The 27,440-nt window shown below is 50.0% G+C and overlaps 1 protein-coding gene across 1 annotated transcript in view; it reads right to left on the reverse strand.

Moving 5' to 3' along the window:
- The window catches only part of LOC142776032 (protein transport protein Sec24A-like), a 67,336-nt gene that overhangs the window by 15,197 nt on the left and 24,699 nt on the right, over positions 1 to 27,440 (reverse strand). Inside the window, exons 3-4 of the mRNA XM_075878865.1 lie at positions 23,042 to 23,223; positions 1,941 to 2,078 (exon numbers count right to left, since the gene is read on the reverse strand). Coding sequence (XP_075734980.1) covers positions 1,941 to 2,078; positions 23,042 to 23,223 — 320 coding nt within the window. The remainder of the gene's footprint in view (positions 1 to 1,940; positions 2,079 to 23,041; positions 23,224 to 27,440) is intronic.

Consider the following 27,440-nt stretch of genomic DNA (forward strand, 5'->3'; position numbering starts at 1 on the left):
CACTCGTGGTGACGTGCTTCGTCGCAAGCAACGAAGCTGTAAGCGGCGACACGGTCAGATTACTACGAGTGGCTGCACCGGATGCACAATCAGATTACTACGAGCGGGCGCGCGGTCTACGAGCGCGGTGCGCCATCGGAGTCGGCTTTAGCCCTAACTCCGCTGACAGCGAGACTGCGGGCAGGAACGACGCACTAGCGCATCCAAAACAACCCGCGGGTTGTTTTGGGTGCGCTGGACACCCTTCTCTCCTTCTTTGGCGCACATGATGACGTAGCAATGGACCACTTTTTCCAGTGCGAAGGGAGAGCTTTGAAGTTGTTGCATGGCAAGGGTCGGCCAAGTAAGTTGACCGACTTCTGGCAAGAAATTTTCGTTCTGCTGGCCGTATCACTGTTTTTATGACTCATACTCGCGGCAACGAAATTCTCGCGAAAACGAAATTTTTTGGTTTCCCCGGCGATTTCCTTATTGCGGGTTTCGACTGTATTGCCGAGTTGCAGTGTGTACATAAATCTAAAAAAAATATAAGACAGACAGTTCATTGGTAATTCGTTTGCCAACATCGATGAGTGCTAAAGGAATCCTGAACACGGATTGCTTTTAGTTTCCTGCTTTTCGTATCATTAAGTTCAAACGTACAATCAGCAAGGCCAGCAAAAATGGGCTTCGTGCAAGCTTTGCTGCGAGTGCCAGGCTCTCTCCGAAAGTCTTTTATGTAACACAAGAGCCAAACTTAATTTCTAGAGCTGGAAACACTCTTTGACTAGCTTGTTTTGACACCACATACTCGAACAGCACCAGCTAAATCACAAGGTATTGATATTTTGGCTCAAATTAGTGTAACACGTAGCCAAAACTAGCAAAGTAGCCAACATGTTTTTGTGCCACCACTGGCTAAGTAAAGGTAGACAAATTGGTGCAAAAGAGTCAAAGCTGGCCACCTTGATGTTATCTGTCATTCGAATTCATTTATGTTCAGCAGCCACTCACTCAAGGCATCAGTGACGCACCAGATGAGCCAACAAAGAGGCAGTTTCAACTTTTGCGGCCAGACCTCAAGCTTAAACGTTTCAATGTCAAAGACTTACTCATGGCGCTTCAGATGAAAATATCCACAGGGGATGCGATGTGTTTGGCCATGACTGTGGTTTGTTTTAAGCATGCCGGCTTCCATTCTACTATGCAGGCATTGTGGCTATAGACTACTGATGTTCACATGATTATCAACTACCTAAAGGGGCCCTGAAACACTTTTTCAAGTAACCATGGAATGAATTCACTGGAAGAGCTTATTGCCTCACAAATTCAACGAGGCAAAAATTTTAAGAATCTGTCTAGTGTGAGTGGAGTTACAAGGCTTTGTCACATGCTGCAATTGCATTCTCTCTTCTCTCGTCCCAACGAAAGTGCTAGAAGCTAAGTAGGAAGGGATGGCAGGGGCGAAAAAATATTTATATATGTCACCAGCGCCTCGTGACGTTCAGACCTTTGTTATTTTTTTTCTAGGAATGCACGGCTCTTTTAGTGTGACCGCAAGCGCACACAGGGACAAGTGGTGGCCTCCTGCGGCGATCTCTGCAACGACTGAGCGCACCATGTTCAAATCAGCCAATGGCTGATAGATGGGCTTTCCATGAGTGATTTTTTCTGTCATTTGTCGAAAGAAGAGAAAACAATATTTAGCTGACTTTGATAATTTATTGTGAATTCCAGGCCACGTGCTGCGCTACTATATTGGGCTCACATCTTGTTGGGAGCATCTACTACCGATCGGCAGCATTTTCTGATCATGCTCAAAAAGTGTTGCAGGGCCCTTTTAAGCTTTAGTACTCCAGAAGTAAAAGTGCTTAATTCTACAGAGATAACCAGAGACAGCGTATACCTCTAAAGCTTGCAAAAACATAGGCAATACATGTGATCCATGCACCATTACTTACCTGATCATCAAGCATATGTAGAGGATATAATGCTGGATAGATGTAAGTTGTCAGGTACGACAGAGGCATCATTTTCATCTGCTCCATAGCAAATACTCGTTCATCCAGCTTGGTACTTATGCCCACACGAAATGCTGTCTGCAATGGATTAGAAGAGAATGATGGTCTATACTCAATATAAGGGGTATGAAAAAAATGAAAAAACACTATAGTGAAAAACAAACATATAATGATTTTTCAGATATCTCCTAAGAGATCAAAATTTTTTAACACAGAGTGTCCCTGAAGTCAATTTTTCGACAAGTGGTCTTGTTTTCTTTAAGGCAGCAACTGCTTTGAAGAAATGACAAAACCACTAATCGAAACGTAGGCCTCGGCAACGCAATATTCATTAATTTTTCATCACTTTAAACTTCCATATGCCCCTAAACCTTCCCTCATTGGGATTTCTATTGTTTATGCACCTTGTCAACAAAGGCTGCCTGGGCGCTGCCATAAGCCCTTATGGGCTGTTGGTTAACATCCACGACCCCCCGAAAATGCAGGGTCGAACCTGCGACATGAGCTTTTGTACTCCCGTGCAAGAGCCCAGAAAGAAGAGGATCCTCCTATACGATAAAAAGGTCTATAAACAGTGATTCAAAATTTCGCAAATGCTCAAAAATTATAAAGCATTGTTGAGAATAGAGAATATAAAAAGAGAATATAAAAAGAGAATATAAAAAGAGAATATAAAAAGCAAGTAGTATGTTCTGTCCCATTTTCAGTGCCTCTGCAATCAGCAAATCCTAAAGATTACAAAACCTGCAAAAAAAAAGTTCAGCAGTATTCTAGATACAGTAGACTCATCAAATGGAACCTGAAGGGACCAGGAATCTATATTCCATTTAACAGGAGTTTTGTTAATTGAGAGATGAACAGTGGTACAGTATGCTAGGACAAAAACAATCCTATCAGAGACAACTGTTCCATTTAAACAGCAGTTACGTTTAACAGATTTCCGTTTACCGAGAGTCTACTGAACATCAGCTCAGGGTCAAAGTTTTGATTAGTGGCAGATGTGAAGAGCTACACAGTAGTTAAGTACATTTGAAATGTACAAATTCTTGGTTCTTTTTTGCTGTAAAATCGTAGTTTCATTAAGACTTGCTAATGACTATACCCGCAAAGATTCTTCTTAATAAAGTAAGTACAGCTAAATCTGAATATAACTAAATTGACAAATTCAAAACAATATCTTTAGAAAGAGAATTTCGCTATACAGAGGTTTGGTATCAAAATTCAAAAAATAAATACAAAAAAATGCACTAAAAAGGGAAATTGAAGAGAGAGCTCACCCAGAACTTTTATGTAGTGGTAAAGAACGCGCTATTATTGGGATAGCAATTATATGGATTGGACTGGTTTTCGCCATCGCCGCCATGTTCCCTAACAACCCCAATTTGATAACAAGCCCGTGCCATTGTAACATTCACGAGCAGGTAAATGATTTGATATGTAGGGTTTAACGTCCCAAAACCACCATATGATTATGAGAGATGCGGTAGTGGAGGGCTCCGGAAATTTCGACCACTTGGGGTTCTCTAACGTGCACCCAAACCTCAGCACATGGGCCTACAGCCTTCCCGCCTCCATCGAAAATGCTGCCGATGCAGCCGGGATGCGATCCCGCGACCTGCGGGTCAGCAGCAGAGGACCTTAGCCACTGCATGAAAAAACGTGGGGGGGGGGGGGGAGTCGCTCAAGTAGCAGCAGTGAACTTTGATTTTAAGGGTGCAGTCGCAATTGCTGGTGCGCATGCTATCCTTGGCAAGTACCAGTGTGCTTTCAACGTGTAGAAACTGTGTGAAAAGAGCACTTCTCCATGGAGCGGCTGTATATGCTTACACTAGCGTTTTGCAGGAGTTCCACGATATCTCATCCAAAATAGTCGGCTGCCAGCCTTACTTCGTATATCATTACAATTTGTTGCTCTCGAATTCATTGCATTGCATTCAACGTGCCATCGTTTTCAGAGCTAATTGGCTAATCGCGAAGGCTACGATCCGTCATACTTACGGCGCGAATGGAAACGCGTGACTAGTCAACCTCCAAAGATTCGTCGTTGTCAGCGTGGTCTCGGAGGGTTTCTATCAGCGCCTAATCTGAGATTTCCTTGGTAGTGACGACGCAGTTCTCCGCATTAAAAAAAAGCAAAGCTGAACATCGTTGGGGGCCACACCATGCACGCGCAGTGAAACCATGCACTTACGCACGGCAATGAAAACAAAGAGCAAATGACATGGATACCGCAGAAAACTATTCCAGCCTCCTTATCCAGTTCACCAATTAGTTTGTCCGCAATAAACGGATGTGGGGTGTAGGCCAAGATGAGGTTTTGGTCCTGCACCATCACGACTGTGACCAGCCGGTTCGCGTTCGCTCCGAGGTGGGCGATGAGCGCACTGCCGGCTCCGTTCTCGGGAAAAACGGCGGTGAGGTATAGTTGTGTCCGTGCTTTCAGAACCCCTGTTCGGGTATCTCCGCGCGGACACCCAGGACTCCTGCTACGGAGTGGTGACAGTGCGCAGCTCTGACTCTGAAGCCGAACTTCGCCAACGCTTCTGCTGGCCGGAAGGCGAAATACTGCACATCCGGCGTTTGGCCACCTCCAACAAGGTGCGGCTCACTTTTGCAGGAAAGGTGAAGCCCAGGTACGTCACCTATGACGCCCTGCTAATCCCGGTGCAGCCATACAGAAAAACTGTACCAGCCTGCAACCAGTGCGGCTCAGTTGGGCATCGACCCGACTCTTGCCCTGGCCCTAAATCGGACCTCTGTGGTACCTGTGGCAACACAGTGCCACTCATAGATGGTGCTCGCGCACCTCACGAATGCACGCCGAAGTGTGCTCTATGCGCCGGACCCCACGTCACCGGGGACCGGTGCTGTAAGGAACGTTACAGGGCCCCACCACCAAAACCATCCACTCTTCTACCGAAGAACCAAACCGGCTCCAAGAAACGCCAACGCCGGCGAACACGGAAGCCAAGCAGGCCGACCACCGAGACTTCACTGCAGGGGGCCCAGCCTCCTGCCACCAAACCTTCTCCTCCACCCCTGCATCCTGGCGCGGGGGCTCCCGGCCCCTCCAAGCGAGGCCCCACTCTGGCCGGACCTCCCGCCGCGAGGTCCACCTCGAGCCAGGGCCCACCTGCCTCCCCTACACTGCACCCGCCGTCACCCGGAATCCAGCCTGCTGCCCAAGGGGATGCCACATGGGCCGCTCGCATCCGACAAGGACCCGAGGTGAGCGGCTCGCCGGGGCAGCCTCCCCATCCGGAACCCCCTCGAACCCACCCAAACCTCAAACCTCTTCCGCCCCCACACGGGAACAACTCGAAATCAAACAGCTCCGGGCCCAAGTGGCCTTGTTGACCCGTGCAATGGAGGCACTCGCAAACCACCCGCCTTCATCTAACTCGACACCTTCCGGGCAGGCGCCGGAAGCGATGGATAGTGCCTCCTCGGAACAAAGGGACACTATGGCACTCCTCGCTCCGATTGAGGCGCGTCTAAATAGCCTGGAGGGCCAGGTGGCCTCCATAATAACTACTATCGAGGATCGCTTGGCTGCCGCCCTCCAAACCGTATTCGCCAGAATCCCGGGCATGATAGTGGCCCAGCTGCCCCAACTTGCTTCCAGCACCCGTCGTCCCACCCCAAAACTTAAGCGGGTTAATAAACCTCAGACGCCCCGGCCACTTCCCCAAAGGGCTGAGGCTGACAGGCAGCCTACCATATTGACTGCAACATCAGCAGCAAGCCTCGGACCGAGCGGTGGAGCACCTCTGGATCTCTCTGCTCTCCTGGAGGCTACCCAAAATTCTAATACCCATGATGGCGGGCAACGCCTCTAGATCGCGCCGCGCCCGCGTTAATTCGGACCCTTTCACAATCCTCCGATGGAACTGCCGGGGATTTCGGGCTCGTACTAAGCGGGCTGCTCTCCGGCTCCACTTAGAAACCTATCCCCAATTACCCGCGGTAGTGGCCCTACAGGAACCGGGCGAACACGCCGCCCTTACAAACTATATCGTGTATCAAAGGGACGCGCAAACGGCCCTTTGCGTGCATCGAGATTACACCGCCAGTTTGGTGGATCTCGAATGCAACCCGGCTTACTCGTATGCTATGGTGACTCTCCTCCCTCTTAGGAAGCAGGACCCATCCATACACATTCTTAACATCTACAGTTCACCCAAACTGCCCAACATAACATACGCCGACATCTTTAGCAAAGCTCACACGGTGGCAGGCAAAGAACCACTAGTCATAGTAGGCGATTTCAATGCCCCCAGCCCTCACTGGGGTTATCGTCGGGAGGAACGACGTGGTCGGAAATTGGCGGAACTCATTTCCACCATGGGCCTAACCATCCTGATGGACCCCACACACCCAACCCGCATTGGAAACTCTGTTACCCGAGACACATGTCCCGATCTCACACTCACCAAAAACATCAAACACGCAGATTGGCTCATTACCGAGGAAACCCTCGGTAGTGACCACAGCATTGTCATTACCACAATCCGGACACACCCCCTTACTCGTCCCCACCACCAAGCGAAACTTCCAGACTGGACCAAATTTCGCTTGGTATACTCCAATCCGACCCCCATAGCTCACCAAGGATACTAAGCTTTGTCCCAACATCTCGTAAACTCCACAAAATCGAGCAGACGGTTCAACTTTCAGAGGCCACGCCGGCGGTGGAGAACCACCTCTTGCATCTCTGGGAGGCTCGGCACAGCCTAGTGCGCCGATGGCGCCGACAGAAACACAACCGACAGCTCAAAATCCGCATAGCGGCTCTCACCCTAGAGGCCGACGAGTACGCGGCCCAGCTCGCCGACTCAAACTGGGTAGAGCGCTGCAACACTGCCGCCACACAGATGTCAAGCCGCAACACCTGGCGTCTCTTTAGGGCTCTCATCGACCCTAGCCAAACACGCACAGAAACACAGAAACACCTTCAGCGCGCGCTTCACGCCTATGCGGGTGACGCGGAAAAATTGGCACAGGCTCTCAGAGACAAATATCTCTGTAGCCAACAGGACCCCATCGGACCGGCGTATTCATATGCAGGCACGGAAAACGCCGAGTTGGATCGTTGCTTTCAGCTCCACCATCTGAAGGTGGCCCTGTCCAAAATGAAACGAGGCACAGCGCCAGGTCGGGATCGAGTGACGGTTCGGCTCCTAGTCAACCTCCCTGACTCGGCGTACATTCACCTCCTCGACTACTTCAATCAGATCTGGGAGGGGCGCGAACCCCTACCGCTTGATTGGAAAACGGCCTTAGTAACTTTCATCCCTAAATCAGGCAAATCTGTAAACATCGACAATCTCAGACCAATTTCCCTATTCTCATGCGTAGGGAAACTTATGGAAGCCATGGTCCGGAACAGGCTCTCTGAATACTTAGAGGCCCGACACACTTTTGCAGACACTATGTACGGCTTCCGCCCACATCGCTCTGCTCAGGACATCCTCCTGCAACTCCATCGTGACGTTGTCGAACCGATCAAACATCCCAGTGACGACAAGGTAGTCCTCGCCTTAGATCTCAAGGGAGCTTTCGATAACGCTACCCATGACATCATCCTTACCAACCTATCACAAACAAACTGTGGGCATAATGCTTTTAGGTACGTCCGCCAATTCCTCATAGAACGGCAGACATACCTGCGTATTCAAGACAAGGAGCATGGACCGTACCCCCTCGGTACGCGCGGAACACCACAGGGAGCAGTCCTCTCTCCTCTTCTGTTCAGTCTTGCCATGGCTCACCTTCCCTCATTGCTAAACGATGTCCCAGGCGTACAGCACGCTCTGTACGCCGACGACATCACGCTATGGGCAACTCAAGGTTCCCTTGGTAGCATCGAGACATTCCTGCAACATGCCCCGTCGATAGTTGACAGCTACGCCCGCGGCTGCGGTCTCGAATGCTCACCCACCAAATCAGAATACGTGCATCTTCGCCCCAAACCGAACGACACGACACAAATTGAACTCACCTTGTGTAACAGGGCCTTTCCTGAACGGGACGAAATCAGAGTCCTGGGACTCTTCATACACAAACACCGCAAAATTGACACCACTCTGCGCAAACAACGCACTGTGGGGGATCAGGTGGGCCGCATGATCCGCCGGGTTTCGAACAAGCGAGGAGGTCTCAAGAGCCGTGCTGCTCTGCGCCTCGCCAACGCTTTCGTGACCAGCCGGATCCTTTATTCGACACCTTACCTGCGTCTGCGTAAATGCGACGAGAATACACTAGACTGTATATTCCGCAAAATTTACAAACGTGCCCTAGACCTCCCCATCTCAACGTCTCACAGACCTGGGCATGACAAACACGTACGGGGAACTTAAAGAGGCTCATCTCAATAACCAGTACCTGCGCCTTACTAGGTCTCAGGATGGGAACAACCTCCTACACCGCCTCCACATTTCCAACACCCACAAGGTGGAAGAGCGTACCGCGATCCCCGAGGATTGGCGTGGTGCACTGATCATTCCGCCTCTGCCCCAAAACATGACAAATGGGACTCACGATGGGCGGCGTACAGCGCGGGCTACAGCCCTACAGCAACGGTATGGCTTACGCCCGGGAGTCTTCTACACGGACGCATCCGGCCCCCACCACGGCGGGTGGTACACGGCCGCTGTGGTTCACCAAAACGTACCTATTCAAGGGCTCACCTTTCGAGCACCGGACATCACACACGCGAAGGAGGTCGCCATAGCCCTCGCCGCAGCAGACCCCGCATCTCGGATAATTATTACCGATTCGCGGAGGGCGTGCCAAAATCTCACAGGGGGTTGCATCAATAATCGCGCCGCCGAAATCCTTAAGCGATGCTATTATCTAGATCGCCCAAATCCACGCACCGTCATTTGGACTCCTGCTCATACGGGGCTAGTTGGAAACGTGGCTGCAGATGCCTCGGCCAGCGTGCTTAATTACTGGGACCCGCCTCGCCCTCCATCGCCTGATGTTCCAGAACTCAATCCGGCTACCTCTTTCAGAGAAATCACCGCTATGTACAAATCTAACAGGCTCCGCTTCCCACCCCCAGCATCGGGCCTGCCCAAGAAGGACGAGCGCTGGCTCCTCCGTCTCTATACCAATACAGTATTGTGCCCGGCTATACTCAAACATTTCAATCCGGCATTCTTTGGGGAATGTCCGCACTGTGACCATCCGTTCGCGGATCCTTTCCATATGGTGTGGGCATGCCCCTCAAATCCGGCGGTCCCGCCACTTCCTTCCCCTTCCCTCCCTACCCGAGAGAGCTGGGAGGCTGCCCTGCTCGGTTGCTCGACCCTAGAGGACCAGCGTGCCCTAGTGGCCCGAGCGCGTGCTGCAGCAGAAGCCACAGGGGTCCCGGACTAGGGACTTCTCCTAGATTTTGTAAGGGGCCGGGCCTTAAAGCCGTCCCCAACTCTCTCTTGTCAACTGAGTGAATAAAGTTTACTACCTACCTACCTTATCCAGCGCGGGCCCACATATGCGACGCCAACTAAAAGCGTGGCACTGCCAACAGAAAAGCTTTTTTTGTTGTTGTTTTTGGTTTGGAGGGGGAGAGCACCCCCACGCATGTGCCCATAGTGGCAAGAACGGCGGAAATGTCGGCTCGTAGGGTGCAGGCCCACCTGTCCACCTCGCGCACACCCGCGCACAATAACGAGTATTCACTCTCGCTTGTTAGCCGCCGGGGCCACGGGCGTGCTGCTGCCGCCGCTTCGCGCTTTCTTTGTTGGCGGCAGGGCAATCGCAGATGATGGCATGCTCGAGCCAAAATAACAAAATCCGGGACAAAATTCCTAGATTGTCAGTGGCAAAAACTTGTTACATCAAGGTAGTCTCCCACTGTTACTTTGTTACATAGAGGTTGTAAATACATGTGTTTCTATGGAGTAATGGTGGGAAATAGGAAGAACTGTTATATCGAGAAATTTGTTATATGGAGGTTCGTTATAAGAGGTTTAACTGTACCACTTATAAGTACACTCAAACATTGTTATAAAAGAATGGGAACTAATGATATGATGGATAAAGTAAATAATATTACTCTTGAAATCCCAATAAAATAAATGTATTTGAAACTGTGCCTAAATTAAGTAAAAGTGCCCTGTCGTAGAATGTAAGGAACTAAACTTGTCTCAGCAAAAATACTGCCACTATTTTGCAGCTGCTGTATCCCTTTCTGCAGTGTTTCGTTGACATTCATAGAAGCATTTCCCAGCTCCCACAACCCCATTACTTCTACATGGCAAACTGCATAGCCAAGTGCACGCATTAATTTATTGCCATCCACGACACTAATTGCGGTCGTACTTCTGCATCTCTCTCCCTTTCTGACTGCAGCGTGCCATGCAGACTGGCGCAGTTATGTAAAAGAGCACAAGCTAGGGAGAGTTCATTGCTTTATTAAGCACAGCGTCGCAATGGCTGTCCTTTAGTCATGGCACAATTATCCGATATCAGAGCTTGACCTCCGAGATTGCAACAGCAAAGAGTGGCAAAGACATGGCCTCCGGGATCGCGTCGTAGCCGTCTACATCTTTTTGAGCCTTATTAAGCATACACCATTGGTGTAAAGGACAGTAATGGTTACAACGAAGGAATGGATGTAATGAAGTAAACTTAGATCTTCCATGAACTTTGTTATGACGAGATTCGACCGTAGTTATTGAGGTGTATGAATACTCTCATGTATTATGAACTGCTACTGCCTCCTCAGTTAAAAACATCACCAATAAATACCCATGTTTTGACCAGGCCTAATAAGCTTGTACGAATAGTGAATTGTAGGTCTGAAGCTAATAGCAATTTCGTTCTAATAATTTCGAGAATGGTATATATCACATATTAAAAAATGGGCATATGGTCGGGCCTGCTTATAACGAACCTAAACGTGATGCGGCCTCCATTCTCTGTATACTGAAGTTCATAGTAAATGGAACACAGCTTTAAGAAAAAATTGAAAATGAAAACACAGTCTTTTTCTTTAAAAGAAAAAGTCCGTGGTGCAGGTGTTTCAAAGAGCAGAAGCGATAAGTATGGTCTCGAGCTTATGGCATTGTGTGCTTCACCAAAGCTCGTGTCATATACAAGCTGCCTGAGGCTATTATTGTAGCCAATTGCTACAAGCACTTTGGTGGCCATCGGCTCCCAAATTTCATTGTGCTCCCCACGTGATTCCTACAAATCACTCTTGCTACGCACTTCATTCACAATGCCCTTATCTGTACACGGTTCCACAGTCTCGGCATCATTATCGGCTGTAATGAAATCATCACAACAGATGTCCCACACTCCCTCCCATGCCGGAGGCGACAATGCGCTGCCACAAATCGCCGCCGGAGTGGTCCTGTTCCAAAGCTTCAAGCTTGGCACCAGGTCCGATGTCGACGAAGTCAGCTTCGCGAAAATAGTTTCGCAAACATGTAGACGTCACCGCCACCCACGAAGCCTTCACCATCATGACAGCTGAATACAGGGACACCTGAAGTGGCAAGTTGGCTGCCGGGCAGTCAGTAGATATGAGCAAGCACTCCACAATGCAGCACCTACAAGTCTTAAAGGTGCGGATTACGTCCAAGCCAGGCGGTCACACTTTTGACGCTTGCTGAGCGGCAGAGAACAGTACGGAAGGCCTGCCATACGCCATTCTGACTAAAATGCACATGAACAGCGAGCAAGGCGCGCAAGAGTATCATAGAAGCCAGCACGCATGGAACTGCTCTGTGCCCGTTTCTAGTCAGAAAATGAAACTTCTGAATTCAAGCCAGTGTGGCTAGAGTCGTGGAGCAGTGGAGATGAGCGAAGAAGTTACCACAATGAGTGGAGAGTAGACTTGCGAAAGATGTGTGAAGGAGTTGCAAAAGAGTGAAGAGAGGAGAACATATGGCAAAAAAGCGACCTTGAAAACCAAAACATGGGGGAAGAAGGCCGGTCAGGTAGCTTGCTTGCAGGGTCCACGAAACGTGCAACTCATGCATAAAAAGACTTGGGAGAGTGGTCTGCGAGAGCAGAGGTCAAAGAATCGCATTGCGGTGCCGGCGGACTTGCGCGGCCCTACTGATTTCGATCATTCGTGATTCGTTCTTCGTAAAAGCCGTTTTCACACTTCTGAACGCGTGCAGAGGGCATGCTGAGCAGAGTGTGAAGTGATCAAGAACAGGTTCTAAACACGGGACGAATCCTGAATTATCAAAGTCAGTGGAGTAGCGCAAGCGTGTGCACTGGAACGATACAACAGCAATCCACACAAGATGCAGAAAACGGTAGGGTCGATGGCCGATGATGTTGACAAATTGTCTGGTCATTCCAGGCTGGCGACGCCAATGATAGTGTAACAAAACCAGCAATCAAAAACTGAAGGGAGACTGATTGGCCGATCGATCTCTGAAAGATCGGTGGCAGTGAGAAAACACGGGCCTCGTCTGGCGATTTGGGGTGCTCAGAGTAGCGGTGGGACAAAGAGAGTACGCAACAAAAAACAGTCTGGGAGAGCGAAAACTTGAGGGCTACGAAGGCAGGGTCAACATTTAACAATAAAAATCTATGGGCACCTCGCCACTGGCTTATCAGTGGTCGAAAGTAGTTTCCTGGGAATTTGCCGCAGCACCAACTCCGTTTGCTGTAACCAAGTGGCGACTTTCAGAGACATTCGTAGTAAGTGTGATTTTGTGCCATTCAAATTATGCATATTTTGACAGTCATGCGGGTATCCTTCGTTTTAAGCGATGGGTCATTTTAAGTGGGGCTGTTACATGTGGGCTTGACTGTATTTGTCGTAACCCAATTAACCTGCACAATAGCAAAAAGATTTGACTTTTAGAATGTAAGCACTCACCTGCACGATATGTCAAGTTTTAAAATTTACTATAATTAGACACATGAGCTGGTATAACAAGTTTTAAACTTTAAACTTAAATATGATAAAATCATGTGGGGCTAGTATGTTCACTAACCTTCAAGAGAGAGAGAAACAACATTTTTCCTGCATCCGGCGTGCGGGAAGTCACCGGCCGCGCAGGGCGCGGGTATTCCCTATCTAAAGACTATAGCTAATAGTCCTATATAACGCGCAGGGCGCGGGTATTCCCTATCTAAAGACTATAGCTATTAGTCCTATAGTCCCAGGCCCTAGATCTTGAGGACGTTGTGCTCTGGCTAGGCATTGGATACTCGGGCTCGTCCGCTCCCGTTGTCCGGGGCGTCGGTTCCCTTTCTCGTCTGCTTTGCCAGGGCCTCCTCAAGCCACTGGATGGCCCTTTGTTGTGTGTTTAAGTCTTGGGAGCGTATCCATGCTCCCACCTCATCGGGATACGTGGCGTCCTGGCACTGCCCATTCCCATTGTTCACACCACTGTTACACCCGCCCCACATGATGTGGCGGAGGTGGCTAGTTCACGTTTGCACGTGCTACACTTAGCGTCCACAAACATGTCGGGGCATACGTGCCGGGCCAATGCTGGCGTTAGCACGCATTCCGTTTGCAGTTGTCGGAGCTTCACTGCTTCCGCACGTGACAGTTCACGATGCGGGGGCGGAAAGGCTCTCCTGGCCTCTCTGTAGGCCGCCAGGATCCCTCCGTAGTCGGTGAGGGGATCGAGGTCTTCTTCTCGTTCTTCACCGCTGGTTTCAGGGAGACGGGCTGCCGCGGTCCGGCACGTGATGAAATCACGGGCCACAGCGTCCGCCTCCTCGTTGCGGTTCTCAATGTCGGGAGCCAGTTGTCCCATGTGGACTGGGAACCATTTGAGGGCGATGGTTGGCCCTGTAGCGGCGCCGCGAGCAGCCCGCGAAGCCGCGATGGACGTCACTAGCCGCTCCGTGCCCCGCCAGACCATGCCTCGGGCAAAATTCCTGATTGCCTGCTTTGAGTCGCTTAGCACCGTGCGCGTGCCCGGCCTACCTGTGGCCAGGGCTATCGCCGCCTCCTCTGCCTGGCCGGCTGTTCGGGCGCGCACGGTGCTTGCTGTTAGTAGTTTACCGGTAGTAGCGCTGACCACCACTGCTGCGAAGGCGTTGCGTCTTCCCGGATATCTTGCGGCGTCCACGTAGACTGCGCCCTCATCTCTCTGATGTTGACGGGCCAGCGCCACTGCTCTCGCCGCTCGCCTGCCCGCGTCCCTTTCTGGGTCCATGTTCTTTGGCAGCGGGTAGACAATGATTTTCCTCGCTGCCTCATCGCTCAGGGGGACTTGTTCTTCTAGCTCCCCGTCCGGTCCTGCTCCCGGGCGTTCTCCAGGAGGTAATAATCCTACCCGATCGAGTAATCCTCTGCCCGCGGCTGTGTCGCTCAGGCGACTCAGCTGCGAAGCTCTCTGGGCCTCGCTGATCTCCGAGAGCGTGTTGTGTGTTCCCAGAGACAGCAAGGCCGTTGTCTTTGTGCCTGGTAGGAGCCCAAGAGCCCCCGCGTAAGCCTTCCGGATGGCAGCGTCGATCTTGGCTCGTTTCGCGCCGGTCCAGCGGTGAAAGGCCCCCGCATATGCCGCGTCGCTTATAACGAAAGCCTGCAGCAGATGCAGGAGCCCCCTCTCTTTCATGCCCCGGTAGCGGGACGACATTCGCTTGACCAGGCGCGCTGCGATGCCCATCTTGGTTGTGATGTTCTTGACCGCCGTGGCGTTGGTTTGGGTGCCGTCCACGAACATCCCCAGGACTCGAAGCCCCGGGACGTGCGGGATCTGCATACCGTCACTGGTGCGCACGATGATGTTCTCGGCCACCTCTCGACTTGCCTTCTTTCTGTGCCTCCCATGTGGTGGCAGGATGAGTAGCTGTGATTTTTGTGGCGAACACCGCAAGCCCGTGCCCAAGAGTGCGGACTCCACGGCGTCCACCGCCGTCTGCAGACCCACCTCGATGTCTCCGTCGCTTCCACTCGTGGCCCAGATGGTTACGTCGTCGGCGTAGAGGCAGTGTCGTATCCCCGGGCCCAGCGCCTCCAGACCCCTGGCCACCTCGATCATGACAATGTTAAACAGGAACGGGGAGATGACCGAGCCCTGTGGGGTCCCGACACTGCCCAGCTCTCGTTCTTCGAGCTTCGTTCCTCCCACCTCTAGCCTGGCCGTGCAGCGAGAAAGGAAGGCTCTGATGTAGTTGTACGATCTTGCGCCCAGCCCCAGGCGGGACACCTGAGCCAGGACCGACGAGTGTCTAACGTTGTCGAAGGCGCTCTGCAGGTCCAGGCCCAAGATCGCTCGGTTGTCATTCTTTGGAGTCCCGCCCGGTGGGTCAAGGACTTCTCGTTGAATCAGGAGCATGGCGTCTTGCGTTCCCAACTTGGCCCGGAAGCCAAGCATTGAGTCCGGGTAGACATGGTGCGTTTCCATGTAACGGTTCCACCGGGTGTTAAGAACGTGCTCGAGTACCTTGCCCACGCAGGACGTGAGCGAGATGAGACGCAGGCCCTCTATACCCGGTGGCTTGTTTGGTTTTGGCAGCAGGATCGTCTTTGCTGTCTTCCAGGCCTTGGGCAGCTTGCCATTACGCCAGCATTTGTTGTAGTAGCGTGTCGGTGATGTGAAGGCTGAGTCACTCAGGTTGTGTAAAGCTTTGTTAGTAACTCTGTGGGGTCAGGCGGCCGAACGACAGTTCAGGACCTGCGCCGCCTGCCTCACTTCCCGTTCCTCTAGATCTCGGTCGAGGTGGAGGTTCGGCTGGCCGGCGTAGTCTGGGTGATCTTCGTGACTGGTGATGGGGAGGTAGCGCTCGTTGAGTCGCTTGAACATCTCCTCTTCGCCCAGTTGACGAGCGGTGGTGTGTAGGATTTGGGCCATGCGTGTACGTTGGTATTCGCAGCTCTTGGTCTCATCCATCAGTTGCCTGAGGAGTTTCCAAGTGCCGCCACGGTGAAGCTGTTCATCAGCCTGGCTGCAGAGTGCAAACCACTGCTGTGAGCAGAGCTGCCTGCTGTGTCACTCGATCTCTCGGCCGAGTTCTGCGATCTTCTTTCGTAGCTTTCTGTTGTGACGTTGCCGCCGGCAACGCTTTTGGAGCGAGCGCCTGGCTTCGAGGAGGTGGGCTAGTCTCGGGTTCATGGTTTCGATTTCTTTGGGTGCATCGATCTCTTCTGTGGCCCCTTCTGTTGCCGCCAGCAGCTTCGCTGACCACTCGTCAATATTGTCGACTTCGCCGAGTTCTGTGTTACGGAACTTGCTCCAGTCAACGAGTTTGTGCTTTGATATTTTGTCGCGGTTCGGGTTTCCGTTGAGATGAGCCAGCGGTAATTCAATTTCGTTGATGAAGTGATCGCTGCCCAGGTTGATTCCCGTATTCCTCCACTTCGCGGTGCCACCTTCGGGCAGCATCGCAAAGGTGAGGTCTGGATTTGTATCCCGGGCAACCGATGTTCCGATCCTTGATGGATGGGCTGGATTGATCAGTAACGTGAACTCGGCTTCGCCAGCATCCTCAAGAAGGTTCCTTCCCTTGGACGTGGTGGACGTGTAGCCGAGCTCTCGATGTTGGGCGTTGAAATCGCCGCATATTACCGCGGCAGCGTCTTCTCTTTTGGCCAGGTCTTTCTGTGCTTGTGATGTGGCACTCTTGATTTTATGGAAAAGAGTTTTGAATTTCTGCTTTCCATGTCTTGGATTGCTATAGATGTTAGCGATGAAGACGGTGGTTGATGTCTTCTTCTTTCTTGCACCCCGGGTTCCTCGTCCTTTGCCGCTAATCGCTAGCTCGGTGACGCACAGCTCGATGGCGGTGTCCATGCTGCCCAGGAACTGTTGGTGTTTCACGTGGGCGATGCCTTTCCGGATGAACGTGCACACGCCCTGCGCCGCACCCTTCCCGCATGTGCGAGCGGATGGGGGGCAGGCGTGTGTCCGATACCCTGGCAGCGTCGGCGTGTCTTCGGTGTGGGTTTCTTGGACCACTATCACGTCCGGGCGAGCCGTCGGTGCCAGCGATCTCAAGTACTGTTGTAGGATTGCTTTTCGGCACCGGAACCCGTTGGCGTTCCAGTACCAGATCTTGATCTTATTGTTGCTGTCCAATATGGGGGAGAGCCTTTTGTGTTTGGCAATATTGATGCGCCGCTTCACCAATTAGCGGCTGCAGCTTCTCGGGGCTCAGGGCCCTCTCTAGCGCTTGCTCGATTTGGAGCTGAATCGTTTGCGCAAGTTGCTGTTGGATGACTTGGGTGCATTTCGTGAGGATTCTCTGCTCAATGCCCTCAAAGCTCTTGCCCCATTTCTTTAGAGCTCTCGCGGTCCGACCGATCTTCTTACTGAAGCTCCCGTAGCCGAGAGGTTTGGTCCTGTCTCCGTTGTTTGTAGTTGCCACCGAGATGACCGAGGCACTATCATCTTCTTCCTCGTTGCTTTCGCTTTCTAGTTCCTCTTCGTGTTGTGCTTCCAACCCTCTTGCCACCGCAATCATGGATGCCCTTGTCGGAGTCTTCGCTTTGGCGGTGAATTGGTGGATCTTAGAGGTTGTAGTGTTGACAAAGCGGTTTCCCGTGATGTTCGTTGGGGTTCCGTTGTCATCCTCATCGGCGTCTGTCGCCATCTTGTTCTTGGCTTCGTTCCTTGATCCCACCTCTTGAAGCCTTCTAATGGCGTCTCGTTGTTCGTCGATGACGCCTCGTTGTTGTTTGATGGTGAGCTGCATCGCCGCCATCGCCATCTGGAGTTCCTTCATCGCCTTCTCCATTTTCTTAACGGTAGCTTTCAACTCCCGCGTCTCTTTCTTGCATTGTTCGCTGCAGCCGCCACCGCTTGGCATCTTGCCAGGCTCCTTCAGCGTTGCAGCTGCTGCTCTGCTCAGGGCCCCGCTCGTTTGCGTCATCGCCGCGCCATTGACGTCAGACTTGTTTGTCACGCTCAGATGCGCTTGCACCTGCGGCGCCGGTCTTGGCGGACGCGTTTCTTTCGGTCTTCCGGAGGTGACGTCAGCCCACTTCACGTCCTCCGGTTCCGCTCTGCTCCTATCACGGCTTGCCACGCCGTTTCGTTCGTGACGTGTCCCGCTGGCTCCCGGCTCCGGGAAGTCGAATCTTCTAGAAAGCGCAGCCTCCCCGGGCGCTTTCGCGGGCGCCATCTCGGTTATAGTTTCGGTGATCTGTTTTATCCTCTGCTGCTGCTTGATTTGTAGCGGTGTTTTGAATTTGTTCTTGCATTTGCCCGCGCCCGTGACGTGGGAGCCGCCGCAGAACTTGCATCTTGGTTTGCAGTATTCTGCATGGTCTTCTCCTGGGTTGTTTCTACCGCAAGCGAAGCACACCCTAGCATTCGGAGTTGGACACACATCTTTCCTGTGCCCTATCTTGCCGCATGTAGTGCAGACCTCACGGTGCTGCCTGTACAGCGTACACTTCGAGACAAAGCCGCCATACCTTACGTAGCGCGGTACTTTGTTTCCTTCAAATAGAATTACCACCGACTCAGAATTTCCGAGCCGGTGTGCGGCCATAACGGTGGGGTTATGCTTGTTCACTAGGAACCGAGTGATCTGTTCCTCGGGTTCCTCTCTGCCCACTCCACTTATTACACCCCGTGAGGTGTTGTCTGGGGTGCACTTATACGCAAACGTTTCATACGTGGGTTCCTCCACCGTGATATTACGGATCGATCCGTAGCGAAAAGATCTCGCTTCACTAGGAGTGCTCAGCACTATAATGTTCTGGGCGGCGTTCGGCGCAAACGAATCGTCCTCCACTTCTTCGATCTTAATGTTAGCCGCTGTTATGATGGCTGTGCGCAGCGTGGTCATTTTGGTGGCACTCACTACGAGTCCCCCACGAGGCCTAACAACCACGCGGTGTTCGTCTTTCTTGGCGAAAGTAGGCATGCGGGCTGACTTTGCCATATTAGCGTTCACTTTGGCAACGTACTGCGCTTTCTGTTCGCGCCTACGCTCCTCCTTCAACTTAGCGTTCGAAGCCGATAGAAACTTGCTCGGCTCACCTGCGGTTAGGGTATCCCGCTGCGATGGGCTGCCCGTTTTTTGCCGTTTCTTCTCGCGTCGAGAGGCCCCTACAGTCCAACCCGCACACGAGTTCGGCGGGTCCCAGTCACTGTTCACCGCGGTAACACACTGTCCGATGCCGGTGGTGGTCGGAAAACCGTCGCCGATCGTCGTCGAGCAGTCTCCGCTGGCGTCGAGTCGCGATCCGGTCGGTTGTTCGGCGGCTTTCTTCTTCGCGGCGGTTAGGCCTAGCTGGCCATGCCGCCTCTTGCGAGCAGAATCCGCACTTATATCCGCGGCCGAGGTGTCCATAGCTTGGAATTCTTCGTAGTGTTGGTCGTTCTCGTCGTTCCGAAGCCTGGCGAGCTCTGGGGAGGCCTCCAAGGCCGCCTCAAGTGCCGCGCCGACCGAGCACATGGTCGGAGCGAAGGTAGCCGTCGTTAGGCATAGCGGGGCCTCGCCCGCTTCGCACATGAAATCGCTCGAAGACTCCCAAAATTGGGTGAAATGTCCCAAATTTGGTATTGACGTGGTCCACTCACCGAGTTGATCACTCACGTACCAAAATTAGTCCTGTAGGAGTCGATGGTCCGCCGAAAATTAGCATTTCCTACGGAACCGATGTGAAGCGTGACCGCTCGCTCCGCGCGCTCGCAGCGCCCCCCACTAACCTTCAAGTGGGGCCTCGCGGCAGTGCAGATTTCCCCTGAATAGATTTTTGTCGGTTTAGCACCTCTTTGATGCAGTGAAACCACCTTCACAAAGTGTTTCATGTGAACTAATACCGTACACGTATTCGTTTATTCCTAACTTCAAAATTTTCAATAACTTCAATTTTTTTTATTCGAAGTGAGTTCGAATATTCAAATCATTTTTAATATTTGTACAAGCCTAGAGCACCACAATTCACACGGTCTTACGCAAGTATGCTTATCCCCCTGTTAACAACCTATAAAAATTTTTTCACCTAGCAACTTTAACTCATCTAAACTTTTCCTAATAGTCTAGAGAAAACCACATGACTGAACACAATATACTTTTGGAAAGGGTAAAATGATAATTTTTTAGATTTCGCTGCATTTATTAAATTCTAACATTTCACAAGCTTCCAGCATTCTTCTTTTTTTACTCGGCCTTGTGCAAAAGATGATTAGAATATGCTACTAACAGCCTTTTCCTTTTTCAGTTGTGGTAATTTCCATCTATCTGCTGCAGTCAACAACCCATTTTCCCACAGCCCTATTTTTTTGGAACACGCCTGATAATAGAAAATTTTCCTAATCCACAAGTGCCCTTCTCTGCGATGCATATTTGCCCTATTAATGCAAGCACCGGTGGTGCTTCAAGTAAAAATGAGGTCCTAGTTGCATGTTCTAGGACTTGACTCTGCTGTCGAGATATAGACACAGACAATAGACAAGACTTTCTGCGTCATTGCACAAGCAAGCAAAGTGTGCTTGAGTACATTGATTTTAGTAACAGGTTACCGTGTAAAGCGGACTGTAGGTCGAGTGGGTATATAGGTCGACCCCCCCAAGTTCAGGTTATCGAAAAAGAAAAATAGGAAAACAACCCAAAATTGCCGAACGACATTTATTTGCGAACTGGGCACACCACATCCCGATCGTCAGAGCTCCCCTCAACCACCATCGCAACTGTTCCTATTCGTCATACGAAGCACCACTGTCTTCTGAAGACAAGAGTTTGTCGCTAGCCGCCTCCCACAGTGTTTTGTCTTCCGTGCCATACAGCGAGTTGCTGGTGGATTTTTTCCTAAAAGCATTTTCTATCATGGAATCTGGCAAGGAACGCCAGACGGAAAGCACCCAGCCACAAATAGTCGCAAGTGGAGGCCTCTGTAGGCGGCCCGTCAGTGTCTTTGGGTTGTCGCCAGACATCCACTTTTGGTACTCCAGCCGTACTCGGTCCTTGAACGGCTTGTTTAGCACAACGTCGATATGTTGGAGGGTGGACGTTACACCACCTTGTATCACAGCGAGGTCCGTTTTTCCATCGCTCAATGCACGCTTCACAGCGTCGGTTAAGTGACCACAAAAAGCATTTAACACCAGCATGCTGCAAAAATGCAGCAGTGCACCTGGCTGACGGTTCCAGACTACTCGTATCCATTTGAGCAACATGGCCTCGTCCATGTATCCCTTTTTGTTGACGCGAACGACAACCCCGGGCGGGAACACTTCCTTCGGCATTGTCTTACGTTTGAAAATGATGAAGGGCGGAAGCTTTCTACCATCTGCCATGCATGCCAGCATGACGATGAAGCGTGAGTGCTCATTGCCAGTGGACAAGAGCTTCATATCCTTGGCGCCACGCTGCATGATCATGGTCGATGAAGGCATGTCAAACCATACAGGGGTCTCATCCGCATTGTCAATCTGGCCCATCATGTAATTGTTCTGTTCCTGAAGCCTTGAAAGTTTATAAGCTTGTCCTCGAACTCGTCTGGAAACTTCTGACAGATGGATGTGTGCCAGCGGAAAGAAAATCCTTTGCGTCTCATGAATTGATGCAACCAAGAGTTTGGTGCACGAAACTCTTCGCTCGTGAGCGCTGCTTCGCGAGCGAGTTCGACAGCTTTCTTGCGAATGGTATTCACGGTCACTGGCAGCGAGCACACATGAACTTTCCACACCTAGCGTACTCTCCAGCTGCGGATGAACCGCACTTCGCCCACGAAATGACATTTTCCGAGGATTGCACATCTTCAGCTTCCCTTTCTACACCCTTCAGTAGTGCACGCTTTTTTCTGATACATCAAAGCGGCGCTGAGCAGCCATATTTCCATTCACTTCTGCGAACTCAACAACTTCTAGTTTAAACGCAGCTGAGTATTGTCTTCTCGTACCGCTACATAGATTCAGTGAACGAAAAAAAGACCACTAAAAATAAAATACAATGTTATGCAGAGCGAGAACTTGGAACAGATCGGAGGCAAATTATGAACACAAGAAAACAGACAAGAGAGAGAAAAAACAACAACCTGCTATTGGATTTGATTGCGAATATGGCCGTGTCCAGCTTCTCCTGCACATCCAAGCCACATGTTGCCAGACAGGGGTGCACTATCGGCTAGACACCGCTATACAAGGCTACGGGCGACTTTAGCTCGTTGTTTTATTGAAAATGTCTCGATTTATATTCCGGTTTTACAGCAGCTGCCATTAGTAAGACAAACTGCATAGCAGTAAAGTTGGCTTTACAATTATGAAAAATGTCTATTCAAACACCTTCACGGCTTTGACACATGCCCGCCCATTGAGCCAACAAAGAGTTTGAGATCAGGGAGTAGAAGCATCTTGGATAACAAAAAAGGAAGACCCGCTTTGCTTTTGCTGGGACTTAAGCATCTTGCACCCTAAAGTTACAAGCAAGTCTTTCATGCACCTAAACTGCCATATTCTCTAAATGTATAAGGACACAGGCATTCTGCAAGCTGAAACCCTTTCGACATTATTCCCCAAGAGCAACATCTAAATGGCATCAACCCAAGCGTATTTGTACCCACCCTTGATTATTTGTGCACACTCTCAAATAAGTAATCTCTGGTGCTGATATGGGGCCAAGCATATTCAACATATTGAAGTGAGTCTTGCAAGAGTAGAAAGGGGCCATTCTCAGCAGTTTTATGTAAGTATTACATGTGGCTTTGCTCACTCTTTCCAGTCAAATTACAAGTACTGCTTCGCCCAATATGAGCACTGGCAGACTTTTAAAAGATATTAGATGTGGCTGAGGCAATATAAGCTATTATAGGCAATAAAGAGCAAGTTTTTGTTGTCTTTTCATCTGCTTTTTGTGCATTGCATGACCCTTAAGACTATTAACAGTGCCTAGGAAGCAAGAAAAAATTCCATTTTGACTGTACCTACAACTTCTTAAAATTTATGTCTAGACAAGTGACTGTAATACTCTGTCTTTCTCAAATAACAAGCACAAATTTTCTGAAACTCCAGCAATAATTATGGACCAATATTAGCTGCGCAAACAATGACCCAAAAAACTTGACTGGTCTGGCCAAGCACATTGCTGTTGGACCCACAAGTGTATAAATTTTACAAAAAGAGGAAAGGCCTTCCCTTTTCTCTCGCACTTACATGTTTCATGAGTGCAAGTACATAGAGCGGCACGAGGCGGGCACAATGTGGTATGGGCAGCCCCAATGCAGCTGCTTGACCAGAACTCAGTGTTGTCTTGAAAGCTTGGATAAGGTCCAGGCAGGCATTAACCATTGCCTCTCGTGCATCCACCACTGACGATGAAAGGCTCCGGTCCACTGCTGCAATGCACCAGCAAAACAGCACAATAGGTCCATCTTCAGATACAGATAGCCATGCTTTACATTTAAAGTCGGCAATTCATGTGCAGAGAGGCTGCGATGAGGACCCCAAAAAAACATGCCTGAATCCCTTTGTCAAATATAATGTTTTACCATCTTCTGCTCATACACGCATCTATGCATTTCACGAGAAAAGCTAATTGTCACTCTCTTGCACATTCTTGTTAAAGGCTGTGTAGAGAAGAGTGACTTACCACGTGCGCTACTTGGTAGAAAACGTAAGCATACTCAAATAACCACTCTCCCTATGCTCTTATCCAAGGTTTAGGCCAAAATCAGAGGGCTCAGTTGGATTCGTCAGTTTTGCAGCAAGCAGCACATGATTCACACAACTAGCTGTATAATGAGAGGGGGGAGGAGCACCTTTAGTGATGATGGTAAATGTGCAAGCAAGGGCGCGAAGCTTTCCCACTTTCACAAAACCCAATGGCCGTCCCCCAAAATGAATGCATGGGCACAACATTTAAATAGGGGTGGGCGAATATTCGAAAGTTTTCAGTATTCATCGAATATTGCATTTGTAATATTCGTATTCGATTCGATAACCACATATTCGAATATTTAGAATATTCGCACTGACTCAAATATTCCTAGAATATTCGGTGTTCACGAATATTCGTTCGCATGGTTCACTGTGAAGAACTTGCGCTTTTACGCATTTGCGATAAGAGCCTAGGTAGATCATGCAGTGAACTATAACTTCGGCACGAGTGCAGTGATGCCTGCATAGAAATCCCAATAGCGTGATGTCGGCTACCGGCGAATGAGGCAGCATGTCATTGCGACAAACCTACCAACGATAAACATCTTGATCAATCTAAATCATGTACTGCCTGCCCGACAGCACATGTAGCTTAGCAGTTTAGCGCTATTACGGTTCATATAAGCGTACTGACCACGCCGTCCACTGTCGTGCCCTTGCGTGCGGGGCCACAAAGGCGTATCACTCGTGGAAACGAAGGCAACTCATCACCGCCGCATTGGCTCAACAAAATAGTCTTCACACCTTTGCACGGTCCCGTGCTGAACGAGCACAAAGAAAGAAAATACCTCTATACAAGGGCAAATGCATTGCATGCAACTAGCTAGAGGCGCGCTCAGCTTGGTGTACGATGGTAACGCCACGTCATGTATAGCCAGGCCAGTTTTCGCTAATAGATCACTGTACAAATGTACGCACACATTTTGAAGCCAGACAAGTCGTTCGTCAGCTGTGCCTCTACTTCAGCTCTTCATAGTTCCTGAATGATTTCATGGTAGCGGATATGGTCATGCAAATGAGCTGAAACGTTCTTCCGCACAATGGCAAACATAGAAAAGCCCATGCACTTTCGGTAACTTTACAATGGTGTCATCACAGATAGTTTTTCATTACTAACGACAGCGCACGTAAGGAGACGCACGGATTAATGCATACTTCCGATGTGTTCCTCACAGCGCCTTCGAAAATCCATTAGACGTGCATCGCGCTAGCGCGGCAACGTCTCCTGCAATGCACCCTCCGTTACATTGTTGCTGCGATCTCGCTCTTTTGCTAATATTAGGTTACTGCCGTCGGCAGTCAGTGCGCCGAAGGGGGTGAACGATGCAGAAAAAAAAGGCCCTCACGGCCTAGAGTTGTGGCTCCATTAATAAAAAGCGTATTTGGGGTGTCTTTCTATCACACATAAGTATTCATCTATCTCGCGCGCTTACCGGGCGTTATCGCTGCGCGCCCGGTACACCATCACGGTCGTGCTGCTATCAGCGCAAACCAGAATTCTTGATCGGAATATGGCTAGCTTACAGTCCTCGAGAAAGGCAATAGAAGCAAGCGAAATAACCAGTATTGCTGTGTAATGAAAAAACGCCCAAAGTACTCCTATTTCCCTAAGTAGCTTGACCAGCGAAAACAGGAGAAAATTAAAAAGAACACTATAAAATCGAAGTCTTTCGAGCCAAAACTGATAGTGTGGGAACCTGGATGAATTGTGACCACCTAGGCTGCTTTAATAATTGCTTAGACTTAATTACACAGGTGTTCACTATTGCATAATCAAACCAGTGGCCTCATGCTCACTAGTCATCATGGCAGCTACGAAAGATATTTTTTTGCAATAAAAAAAGATAGAAAAGGTTTGTTCAACATGTGGATTAACCCCAAGACATCACAGTCACAAGTTCAACTATTACAGACTTATGCTTTCTGGCATGTACAGATGGTGACATTTTATTTTGGTGTGCAATACCGACTATAACAAGAGTTGTACTGTTTCCAACATAAATATAAGATTGAGTAAAAGATTACTGGTAGACAAAAAATTGCACCTCTTTATTATTCTATATTGGATTCCTATTCCAGGCTATGTATTTGTATTTAATACGTATTCGAAAATTTTGATATTCGCTGTGGAGATAGGCTTGCACTAGGCTCACCAACTAAGCACAACCGTGTAGAGATGTGACGTCCTCCACTGTCGCTGCGTGCGAAGACGCTGCGGCCGGGTTCGTCGTTTTCTCCGGCATGGCGCAGAAACCACGCACGAGGCAGGATAACAACAACAACGGGTTTATCAACCCAAGATGCAGCACAGTGCGACACTCACGGGCTTGCAGGCCGTATAGGGAACTCCGCAAGACCGAGCAAGTACGCTTGTCTAGGGCGCGACGACTCCCGCACAAGGGCCGAAGTCGAACGCACGAACGAGAAGCCGCCTGCTAAGCAGCACATCAACCTCTCGTGGAGGCCTGAGAGCATCTGCCGCGACGAGTGAATCGTCGGGCGCAACATAGCTCGTAGGAGAGGAGGATGTCGTGCGCGGCCCAAAGGGAAATGGCGCTGCGTTTTGACGTAGGCCCGCGCAGCGTACCAGCGTAGCGTGCCCGGACATGCCAGCGCGAGAAAGAGCCGACGGTTGACTGTCCCAGACCAAGAGGCGCCCTGGCAGCCATCTTGGCGGATTCCGGTGCTTATGCGCGCCCGGGCTACGCTGTCGGCACGCGCGCGGCAGCTGGGGAACGAGGCGCCAGGCAGGAGGGCGCTCTCGATTCCCACATCGCACACTTCTCCATAAAAAAACTGTTCTATAAACAAAATTTCAACAAAACAACAAAAAAATGTTGCACATCACCATAAACGCAATATTATGAAAGTTTGGCATAATCTGGAATGTTCAAGAACCATTCAATTAAGAATTACATGTTTTTTTATTAACTGATCAATAAATGATAACTGGTGCTCAAGCTACCACTGAATTCTAACTGAATTGCCCACACAGCCTACAAAAGCACGCGGTAATACACCCCTTGATTTTTCAACGAAAACTCTGGCCTATATTTTCTTTTGGTACTCATAGTACGGAGCCAAGAGTTGTACCACTGCATTTATCAAACGACTCTAAAACAAGATAGCGGCCCTTGCCAGGCTAACAACTTCTAGACTTCCTGCACTCTGATTCTCGTGAACACCAAAACATGACATGACATGGCACTAGCTGAACAACTAAAGTAAAGTCAATTTTGCCACAAGAACAAAACAACGAAAGCCATAGCAACAAATTAAAAGTATTACCAAGTAAGACTAGTAGCTAACCCCTTTAGAATCTGACCTCGGGCACCTTAACAAAACGCATGCGTAAAGAAACATGGCCGCTGCAGCAAGCTAAACAACCTTTGTACTGTCCATCACTTCAGCACAAACATAGCCGAACACAGCACATACAAAGGTGCAAGACCTCTGCTGATCTTTGTCAAGACTGTGAGCATGCAACTGCACCTGGCAAGTCAACGTAAGCAGTTGCTGCCAGAGCCGTGCAGTCCCCTACCTTCCGGGACCCTCAATTGGCCTTTTGGGTGAAGAAAAACAGTCTGAGCATTTCCACCCTGCTTAAAGGCCTACTCCAGCATTTAAGCAGGGTGACCATTTTTTGACCATGTCAGGATAATGGTGCTTTTATGTTCCTTAGACACTCTTCTGACACATTCGAAAACTGAAATGCTGAAAAAACTAGAAAATAATTTTAATTATCGAAAAACCACAATACCGAAGCTAAAACCAAACCAAGTACGCACGCTGACATAAAGATTTGCCTGACATTGCCGGAACCTGCCTGCCTGCACATAATGCCCACCAGATATCACTACCGGTCCACGCCATCTGTGGCGATCAGATCGGCTAA

Source organism: Rhipicephalus microplus, chromosome X (assembly GCF_043290135.1).
Source record: "Rhipicephalus microplus isolate Deutch F79 chromosome X, USDA_Rmic, whole genome shotgun sequence".
NCBI lineage: Eukaryota > Metazoa > Arthropoda > Arachnida > Ixodida > Ixodidae > Rhipicephalus > Rhipicephalus microplus.